General features: G+C 35.0%; 1 protein-coding gene across 13 annotated transcripts in view; it reads left to right on the plus strand.

The window, feature by feature from the left end:
• Rfc3 (replication factor C subunit 3) overlaps positions 1-11,590 on the plus strand; it is a 121,089-nt gene that overhangs the window by 82,898 nt on the left and 26,601 nt on the right. For 3 of the 13 annotated variants that reach the window (XR_015446683.1, XR_002398298.2, XM_087199552.1), the window contains exon 9: positions 6,738-6,846. The exons of the other annotated variants lie outside the window; for them this stretch is intronic. Coding sequence is in view for 1 of the 3 variants with exons in the window: in XM_087199552.1 (XP_087055678.1) it covers positions 6,738-6,806 (69 nt within the window). In the remaining 2 variants the exon portion in view is untranslated. The remainder of the gene's footprint in view (positions 1-6,737; positions 6,847-11,590) is intronic. 13 annotated transcript variants of the gene reach the window in all.

Genomic DNA, 11,590 nt, shown 5'->3' on the forward strand with positions numbered 1-11,590 from the left:
AATATGGGGATATACTGAGCAGCTGATAGAATATGATCAGATGATTTAATCTTATTTAAATTGGCTTCCTTGCTTGTTCAAGTTTGAGGCTAACTAGATCTTGAGCTAATGTGATTTTATCAGAAAAAATGTGTACCTACCATAGTGAATAAAATGTAGTGGCTAAATTCCAGAGAGGTGGAATAAAATTGGCCCATGTATTAGTTAAGATTCCCCAGGGGAACAGAACCAGTAAGATATTTATTAGATTGGATTATATAGTCAGGTTTCATAGTCTTCCAGTGGCCATCTGTGGGCTGGAGAGCTTACAAAACTGGTAACTGTTTAGTCCAAGGAGCTGGAAACCTCAGAACAACAAGGGCCAATCATGCATTTCCTGTTCAAAGTTGAAGGCCTAGATGGTCCTTGGAGAGTTGTTGGAAATCCATGTTCAAAGACTGAAAGGTATAAAGTTGAATACAGTCAGACTATCACAACAACCAAAAATACACCCAATGAGAAAGAATCAAGAATGTGTGTTAAGTACGTTCATGTCAATGAAGTACTTAAAATAGTACCTTGTACATGAGAAGTACTCGAATAATAGTTAATTATTATTTAAGATTATGACTGCTGGTAGTATTACAGTGTTAAAGGTCCATCTGAAGAAAATAGAAAATGAGCTTAGTCATTTTTTCTCCTAAGTAATTATTAAATGTGTATGATATGCCAAATGCTGTTCTTGACATTTGGACGAAATGTTAAAAAGACAGAAATTACTATTGTTCTTGTTATGGATAAAAGCTATATAAATACATACATTAAATAATCAAATAATTCATTATAAATTGTGACCATTGCTGCAAAGAAATAGTGCTTCAAGCAGAAAAATAACAGAGGAAAGCCTAATTATATTCTTAGATAGGTCCAAATAGGACTTTCTGAGGTAATAACATTTGAATTGAGATCTGAAGTTTGAGGTGGAGCTAGTGTTTCAGAACCCGGGTCTAGAAGCTCATCCCATAGAAAACCCAATGTCTGAGAGAAGAGTGTTGGTGAGAAAGCAAGGATTTATTCCTTGATTGAGTCTTTTATTTTAGGTGATCTAATTTTTTTGAGTTCTTTATATATTCTAGGTATTAGTCCTCTGTCTGAGAGATAGTTGCCAATTTTTTTCCGTCTGTAGGTTGTCTCTTCACTCTACTAATTGATTCCTTTCCTGTGTAGAAGGTTTTTAAAAATTTGATGTAATCTCATTTGTTGATTCTAGCTGTTATATCTTGTGCAGTTGAAGTTCTGTTTAGAAAATCCTTGCCTACACCTATGACTTCAAGTGTTCCTGAGGGTTTGGGGGGACATCTAGATAAAAGCCATAATATGCAATAATTCTAGCAATTTGAAATGGCAGACTGAATGCGGATAGAGAAACATGGGCTTATTTTTGGGGAGCACGGTGGAATTCTCAGGTCCCATTAGAGTTAACCTTTGAGGGGACATGTGAAATAAGTAGTGGATTACTGTTATCACACTTCATTTCTCAATAATGAAATGAAAATCAGTAAAAAGATTTGTAACCAGCAGTAAATCCTATTGATAACTGTATCTTTTGTCATGGATTTTGTACTATTTTAAGTTTATGTTTGTAATATACAATAATTACAGTTCTCTTTTCTACTAAAAATAAGATCTAAGCTCTTTTCAATGGCTCAAAATGCTCTACACAATCTACTCCTACCCAGCTCTTGAGCAAATCCCAGGTCTGTTGTTTCCTCTCTCACTCTTCCTACCACAACTTTTCTGTCACTTTCTTAGTTCTAGGCAATCAACAAAGCAATAAATCAAAACATGATTTGTAGCATTTGCCAATTCCTGTGGTGCAAATACTCCCATCTTACCAATGTGATGGGACTGACTGGGGAATAGAGTAGACATATGCTGTAGTACTCCATTGCAGTTATTTCTATCACACAAAAAACAGTAGGCATAAAAAAATCTCAAGAGCACAGATCGTAGTAGGCTATATAATAAGAGAGCAATAACTTTTGAGTATCTCTCGCCTTTGTTTGAAGTAAAATTTATTGAATTATAAATTTATATGACTTATTTTTTAATAATTTCTGTTTCCTTACTGGCACACAAAATTCCTGAACATTCAACAGCAGACTCTCACAATTTGTCACATACTGGCCCCAGCAACCACCATATGGACTCCAGATATTCTCAACACTTCTGCTAGTCTTCAGATTCCCTTCCTCCCTCCTCCTCCTCCTTTGTTGTTGTTCTTCTTCCCCTTCTTCCCCTTCCCCTTCTTCTTCTTCCCCTTCTTTTTCCTCCTCCTCCTCTTCTTCTTCCTCGCCTCCTCCTCCTCCTCCTTCTTCTCTCTCTTTCTCTCTCTCTCTCTAGTGCTTGTTTCCTTGGAGCCTAGTTATCTAGGCTTATTTAGTTATCTCACCTCTATTACTTTATGTGGGAAATGGTTTGCAGTTCTAAGTCCCTTATTTGGTCCCTCTGTTGTCATTTCTTGGTGATGACTTTAATACTGATGTACTTTCCAAGAGTCAAGCAGAAATACAACCTCTCATTTTGTATTCCAGTTATGCATATGTTTTCTGCTCAAAGAAAGGGATATTTACTCCCTGTACATCTTGTAGACATCCACGTTTATTACATTGACCATTACCTTTCATGACTCTACATTTGTGTGTGTGCCTACAAGACTTTTTTCAACACTAGCCTCTTTTTTATCTTGTTTCTCCCCCCACCCCTTTTTTTTCCAGTGCCTGGGATTGAACTCAGGACTTCATTCTTGCAAAGCAGGCATGACACCACTGAGTTACATCCTTGGCTTCTTTATCTTGTTAAAAATACTTCTGAAATATTTGAACATGAACATACTAAAATGACTTATTGTCAAGTTTGCCTCTTATTCATTTATTATATCACAGAGACTCTATTTTTACTTATATTTTATGCCCAGAACCTAGTACATTCCCTGGGTAGTAGTGGAAGACACAAAAATATTAAATTAATGGATAATTGTATCTTATTCTGTGGCCCTAACTAAACATAATAGTTTTCAACAAAGTCAATTTTTCTTGACATTCTTTCTTCCCCCCTAATGGCACCACAAGTTTCTTGATTGTCCAAATTCAATTCCTGTGAGTTGTCTCCTCTGAATCTTTCTCACCCCATCTTCACCAACTTTGTTAAGTGTACCAGAAATGTGTCCCTCATTGACTGCTGTGTATGCTCTCTAATCAGTGCAGCTGGCCTGGTTCATGCTGGTATCAACCATTCACTGGGCTGTTGTTAACTGTCTTTTAATTAGCTTTCTAGCTTGTGTCTTTCCTCACGTTAGTCCATCATCCTGGTGTCAAAGAAACTCTCCTGAAGAACAGTTCAGAACATGTCACATCCTTTAAAACAGACCAGATGGCTCTGAAAGCATCAAGATGAAATCCAGATTCTTTTATGTGCTTTCAGGACCTTTTACAATCTGGCTTCAATCTGCCTGTCCACATCCACCCTTCCCACTTTGCAGTCCTTCAGCATTGGAGGCACCCATGTTTCCCAGGTAGGACCATTTTCTCAGCTAGTAATAGGTGCTACATGACACACATTTTCCCATGGTCAAATAAGCTTGGATAGCAATGCTGGCCTAAACAACCTGTAGGGATTTTTAGAGCCTATGTGTGCTGAAAAATGGGACCCAACAATATGTCATCAAGGAGAGCTATTTGGTAAAAGTGTAGAGAGAAAATAGGGAATGACAAACACAAAATTTAAAATAACAATTATGTTGGGTGAAAAAGAGAGGTATGACAGGTAAGTATATGCCAAGGGCTTTAATGATAATGAGAATTATTCTTTGTCTTAAATAAGGTAATGGAAATGTGGATGCATGTTACTTGCTCTTGGTCATGTTTGCCACATTTGAACATTACTGGAATCAAGATGCCCTTATAATCACTCATAGGCAACAATTGGGATGTAGATGTCTTTACAAATAATTAACCCATTTCTTTTATTACCCTGTTTTTATATACATAAAAATGACAAAAAATTCAACTATTAAAGGTCATCTTCATTAAGTATAAAATATACTTCTATAAGGCAAGAAAAAAATCTGTGAGTTCATAGCAACAGGTACATTCATGTTTGATGGTAACTACAGGGTCTTCATGGGTAAGTAAGATTCCCCATGACCTGTTCTCTCAGTATAGTCCATATAGGTTTTAAAAATAACTGTTAAAATAGCAAGCTCAATGTCTTATACCTAGTAGGTACACAGAAAATGCTATTGATTGGGTTTCCTGTGACTTTATTAATATTTAATTAAAATTACACAGTAGCATCCTTCACCAAATTTTGCTCTTTCAAAGTAGTGATTAGAAAACTCACTTTGATAACTGTCTGACCTGATAAGACAATCTATATTTATATACTGGTGGGTAAAACCTGCCAAGAATCTTAAACAGAAGTCTGTTTTATCCTTTTCTGAACTGCTTAGTTTTATATGATTCTAAATGTAGTGGATTTTGTTTTTACTAATTACGTCTGGCCTCAGTATCAAAATACTAATTTCCTTAAGGGACTGTGGCTTATGTTTTGATATCAGTTATGTTCCTTAACCTGTGGTTTGATTAATTGTTCTATTTGTGCGAGCGGCACATTAATCACCTCAAATATAAGGCTTGAGCTGTAATTAACCTTGGTTTATATTGCCACAGTACCTTAAAATTGTACCTGTGACTCTAAATTGGAAACCATTATATAATACGTGATCATTTGGCTCATGGTCAGGAAATCAAAAGAGATTGATAGTTGGGTAAATTCATTTATAAAAAACATTTCCAGTGACTGTAAGAAAGCCTCCTGTTTCCTGACCCTCAAGGTAAGAGTACTAATGTGACTACTAGTAGGTACAGTAATAGAACTACACTGCAAACAGACCTCTAAGAGATAACCAGGTTTTATGTATGACAAAATTTGGATTTCTCAGATTCATGTGGATGCTATGTATTTTGATCATCACATTCTATGGAAATATAAGTCTCAAATTATATAATCAGCCACAATCATGCAAGCTATCTAACAGTTGGGTTCCATTTCCACGTGTATATTTTCCCTATTATGAATAGCTACTCCTTAGTTCACTAGGATCTTTACTTTGTCATTCACAGCATCACTATAATGCTAAGCCCCTAACAACTATTTATTGATTTCTAGTTCTAATCAGTTCTTTGGTAATATGTTCCATTTCTAAACTCTTACTTTGGTATCATGAAAATGGAAGATTATTTAGTATCAGAGACTGATCAGTTCTGATGTCTTTATATCCTTAAATTTGACCCATAAACTTGTTGCGTTTGCCATTTGTTTTTAAGAAATGATAAATCCTGGGACATGTTTTATTGCCTCAAGTTATTACATATCAAAAACTAAATCTTCTCATGACAAGCTACATAGAAAGTTAATCATAAATGTAACTAATTTCAAAAGTTATGCTTAAGTCTATAGCTGAAATTACTTTTCTTGTGAAAAAGACATCTCATTGCTATGTAAAATTTCAGACTGAAAAAGTTCTTATAAATTTAATTCATTCTCACTTAAGAACAAAGTTAATTGCTTTTTTGGTTAATTTAAATATTGTTACTAATCATCCTAGTAGAGATTATTTAGAACAAAAGACAATGAAGAACAAGCTATAATATCATTTGACTATCTCTAAAGACCACAGTTGAAAGCATCAAGTATTTAATCTTTTTGTTTTTTATGAAGTAATTTTCAAAATGAGTATTTTAGATTAGTGATCCAATTTAAACCCCGATAAATAGCAAGAAAAGCATGTAATTGAGAAATAATTCTTCTGCCGCTTTTCAATCTGTAAGTCAAAAAAAATCCTTTTACAAACCTTTGAAAAGTACTTGAGAATAAGTGCATCACTAGTTTTAAAATTCTTTCTCATTTTTATGGCATATAGACATTATATATGACTTTTTCCCTGACAGTTTCTATGAAACTCAAAGTCTTCCCTGAAAGTCTTTCCCTGAAAGTCTTCAATGTGTTTGGAATAAAGAATTCTAAATAATAAAATTTCGTTCTCCTTCCAGGTATATGCTGAATATCAGAAAGGAAAATACTAAAGTATGATACTACTCAAATGCTTTCCAAAAATATTTCCATTAAGCAAAGCAATAATTTGCAATGAATTTATCTGAAAATATGTTAAAGCAATCAATTTGACCATTTATAAGAAGGATGTGTCTGCTGAACATCCTGTTAAAAAGGAGAGGCACACTGCAGACTTGTAGGTTCAACATTTGGAAAGCACCTCTGAGCCTCAAGAAACCACAGAGGGGGAATTGATAGCTCAGAATACTGGGATTTTTGGAAAGCGTAACTTGAATGTCAGAAGACCTGTGGTTATCAGTGGTTTCAGGGGAGTCTCACTGAGTGCTCTATGATCTACAAACTTCTTGTGACTTGAGTCTGAATTCTTATGTAGCTTATCAGCTCTACAAAATTGATTAGAAAACTCTTATGATTCCAGAAAGGAGAGAAATTTTCAGGATTTGCTGCTCTCTATTCTATCATGGTTTGTACATCAGTTGATATTCTCTAGAGAAATACAACTGGCAAGACACTCTCTCTCTCTCTCTCTCTCTCTCTCTCTATATATATATATATATATACACATATATTTACATATATTATACATATATATACATATACATATATATTTTTTTCCCTGTTAAGAATTGACTTGTGGACTATGGAAACTAAATGGACCCAAAATCAGCAATCTGCTGATCCAGGGAAGCTGATGATTTGGTTCCAGTTCAAGTCCAGAGCCTTGAGAACCAGGTTAGTCGGTGATATAAGTTCAAATCAGAAACCCAGCAAACTAAAAACTCAAGAAGAGCTACTATTTCAATTGGAGCTTGAAAGCAGGGAATCGCTCATGTCCAGTTTAACAGTCAGGCAGGAAAAGTTCCATCTTACTTGTGGGAGAGTCAGCATGTTTTATTTTCCTCAGACCTTCAACTGATTGGATTAGGCCCACTCAGATTCAGGAAGGGAATTTGCTTTATTTGGTCTACTCCTTTAAATATTAATCTCATCCAGAAACTCTCACACACACGGAATATGTTTGGCCAAATGCCTGGACAACCCATGGGAAACAAGTTGATATAGAAAATTAACCACTGTATTGTGATTGTACTGATATTTTATGTTGCATAAAATGTTGAAATTATCTATAATATCTGATTTTCAGTTAGTGCTTAAAAAGCATTGAAAGCAGGACTTTATATAGAGTCATTAATGTTTCAAATCTAGAAGAAATCACAAAAATGTTTATTCTAACTTCTTCACTTTATCTTTAAAAAGATAACTCTCCTTGGGTGTCAGAGGCAAGGAGAGGCCAAGCTGGTTTGAGGTCTGATATTTTCAGGACAGGACTTCTCCCTCAGTTCATATCCTCCCTCTCAAAGTCAAGGAAAGTGTCACCTGGGAGAGGCTTGTGTTCTCCTTCATCTATTCCTCCTCTTCCTCATCTATTCCTTAAATTTCCCTCAACTTTTCTTCCTATCGTTTCCTTCTCCTACACTTCCTGTTTCTCTTTTTCTCTTTCTCCCTCTTTACCTCTTGCTTTTTCTACTTATTTCTCATTTTCACACTTCTTTTTTTTTCTGCTATGGAAAAACGTAACAAAGCACATGTCCTTATTTTAGTTTATACTGTCTCAACCTAAAGGTAAAGCTGCCCTGGTCCTCTCATTCTGATGGCTTTTCTATGAGCCAAGGTCTTAAAGATGTACTGAAATTCAGAATGTCCCTGAAGACTTAACAATTACCCATGTAAGGCCTCTTTGGGAGACACTTGCCATCTCATAAAAAGATGGTTTGGTGTTCAGTAAACTTAACATTTAATAGCACATATTTCATGTTAGGTACTACCAGATGTTAGCTGCTTTAGTTCAGTAGAGAGAGACACATACAGAGAGAGAGAGAGAGAGAGAGAGAGAGAGAGAGAGAGAGAGAGAGAGAGACATAGTAATTTTTCCCCATTAACTTTATTGGCACATTTGAGGTATAAAATACATTTACATACATTTTTGGGATCTTGTACCATTACATGAGTATCTTGGTTCTTATTTTTTTCCCCCGCCCCCTGTCCTCGCTTCACCCCCTTCACCCTTCCCTATTTGCAAAGATTTTGTTTCCTTTTTTTTCCTGTTCTCATATTTTTTTTCTTTTCCCTTTTTTCCTTTCCCCTACCCCACCCACTTCCCCTGCTCCTTTAGACCTTTACTTCCTATTACACAATATCAATTACATATTTTTAAAATTAAAATATCAAGACCTAGGGGACATCACCACAGATTTTACAGGATTTAAAAGGATATCGAAAGCATATTTCAGAAATCTGTTTTGAAATAAATTTGACAACTTCTAAGAAGTACCTTGGAAGACAAATTAATGAAACTAACTCTGGAGGAAATATAAAATTTGAAAAGCACCTATTAAAGAAAGTATATTCCCAGCTTGAAAACCTACCTATATGACAACAACAGGCTCATATACCTTTTAACTGATAAATTATATCAAACATTTAAAGCAAAAAAAAAAAAAAGGAACACTTCTCCTCTCATTTTAGGAAATCAACATTGTGCAAATACTAAAACTGGATAAAGATAATAGAAGAAAAAAGTATGAACATAGATAAAAATTTGTTTAACAAAACAAACTATTAGAAGTCAGATCTGGCAATATGTAGAAAGTGCTTTTATTATAGGGATGGCAGTGTTGGTTCAGCATTGGAAGATCCACTCCCAAAAGTCATCATTTTAACAGAGGAAAGGAAAAAGCCATATGATCCTGTCACTAGTTGGAGAAAAAGTATTGGACTAAATTCCACAGCTGTTCATGGTAAGATCTATCAGGAGACTAGAACTAGAACAGAACCTTCTCAACAGATTAAAGACATGTACTCCATACTTCAAACAGAACACTTTATATGAATGGAAAAGATACAATGCTTTCTCCTTAAGGTGGGGAACAAGGGCAGATATGCTTACTCTTCATCTGTCCATTAAACTTTGAAACCTAGGCCCCACCAAAATAGTCTGACAATAAAGTGACACAATTAGGATAGGACTGGCAAGGTGGAAGCAAAATCATTATATGTAGATGAAATGATCATCTACAGAAAAAATACTAAGAAATCTCTAGGAGCTCCTAGAACTTGTATTTGAATTTAGCAGGATTAGAAAACACAAGGTATATATAAAAATTCAGGTCTGTGTATACTTGCTATAAATGAAGAATTGGATATTGAAATTTAAAAGTTTTGTAGGAGTGCAAAGGACCTAGAAAAGTAAAAAGAAAAAAACCCCAAAAAACTGAAAAAAGAAAGAAACAAAAAAACAGTGTTGGAAGACATTTAGTACCTAATTTTAAGACTTCTTCTAAAGCTACAGTAATCAAGGCAGTGTTGGTGTATGGAAAGACATATAGATCGTTTGAATAAAACAGAGAATCTAGAAATAGAACCACACATATATGGTCCACTGAGTTTTGAAAGATTATTTAACATTAGCATTTTATAGAATATAAACTCAATTCAAGAGCCGAGGAAGAAATAGTGTTTGCAGCAAATGGCACTAGAACACCTAGTATCCGTATATAAAAAATTAACTTTATTTCCATACATAAAAATACCTTGAAGGGTTCTATGAACCTGAATATGAAAGCCTAAAAGTATAAAACTTTAAGAGGAAATTATAAGGGAAAATGTTTATGAATTTAGGGAAGGCAAGAACTTCCTAGGATACAAAAAACATGATGTATAAAAGAAAAAATTGATAAATGAGATTCCATCAAAATTTAGAACTTTAAATGACATCATTAAAATGAAAAGTATTCCTTAAACAGACCATATTTACAATGCATATAACCTATGACCAGAATATATAAAGAACTCTTACAGCTCATTAATAGACAACCTAATTAAAAAGTAGACATAGGAAGATGATAAATAGCCAGTATAGCACAAGGAATGGTGTGCAACTCTAGAATCAGAAAAATACTAATCAGTACAATAATAAGATTGAATTATACACTCATTAGGGACATGAAGTTAAAAGTTTTAAAAGCCTTGTCATGACTTTTTCTTTTTGTTGGATTCTCCCCCTTTGCGTTTAATTTGTCACACCCAATGGATTCATTCTGCTGGGTTTCCTGGGATTGTGCTCCTCATTGTCTTTTCCTAGGGTATTGTCTAAAGCTTTTTGGAGTGCCAGTTTGGTATTCATGAAGTTCCTGAGGTGCTCTTTATCGTGAAAATATCTTATTTCTCCATCAATTTGAAAGATAGTTTTGCAGGGTCCATCAATCTGGGTTGGAGGCTGTTTTCTTTTAGGGCTTGGAATATGTCACTCCAAGCTCTTCTTGCCTTAAGGGTTTGCACTGAGAAGTCTGCTGTGATTCTGATGGGCTTTCCTTTGTATGTGATTTATTTCTTTTCTCTCACTGCTTGTAGAATTTTGTTCTTCTATTAGGTTTCTGGAATCCTAACTATTATATGCCTATGTGTAGATTTTTTTTTATCAAGGCTAGCTGGAGTCCTATATGCCTCACTTATCTGTATGTCAAGTTCTTTTCCCCTCCTTGGGAAGTTTTCTGCCATCACTTCTGTGAACAGTTTTTTTATGTCATCTGGACTCTCTCCTCTTTCTTCATTGACTCCTATCAATCTTATGTTATTCTTCTTTGCATTGTCTAGCAGCTGCTGGACTGATTTCTTGTATTCCCTTACAATTTTAAAGCAATTTTTCTTTTCCTCCTCACTAATTGCAATCTTATCTTCTATATCTGAAATTCTATCCTCACATTGGTTCATTCTGCTGTGCAGACTTTTGATGGAGTTTTTAATCTCCTGGAAATCTGTTTGCATCCGTTTTATGGATTCCATTTGTTTCCTATGTTGGGATTCCATCATGTTCCTCAGATCCTCTATTTTTTTTCTGTGTCCTCTCTAGATTTATTAATCATGTCTTGCACTATGAGCACAATCTTTGCTGTTATCTGAGAAATTATTTCTGATTTCATTTTTCCCAGATCCTCTTTTGTTGCCAGTTCAGAGAGTCCAGGTGGTTGAGTATCAGACTGTTCCATCTTGTTTCCCTTTGGAGTTGCTGTAGGTGATCTGGAAGTCTGTTTTTGAGGCTTGTTTATGTGTCTTCACATTTCCATGGTGGGGAGGGGTGTGCTTCTGGCACCTGCGCTGCTCACCTCCTCTGCCCTAGGAGTGTGGAATGGTGGCAGTGGAGCCTCCTTCCAGGTACTGGGACTGGCTCACCTCCTCTCAAAACATAGTAAATTTTTAGTTACCTTTTCAGCAAAGAGTATGTAAGTTATAGACCAGAAATCATGGCAATGATGCCTTTTTTGGATTTCTCATCTTGCATTATCTCCATCTTTAGTATTATTTTATTTTCTGTTGTGATTACTATTATTGTGTTACTATTGCTTTTTAAATATATTATTCATTCACTCATTTATTCATTTAACTACTTACCCAGCTATCTAGTATATATTTAGATCTT

The sequence above is a fragment of the Heterocephalus glaber genome, unplaced genomic scaffold, assembly GCF_053883595.1.
Source record: "Heterocephalus glaber isolate CG9 unplaced genomic scaffold, H.glaber_assembly_v1.0 deba00001720, whole genome shotgun sequence".
NCBI classification, from domain to species: domain Eukaryota; kingdom Metazoa; phylum Chordata; class Mammalia; order Rodentia; family Bathyergidae; genus Heterocephalus; species Heterocephalus glaber.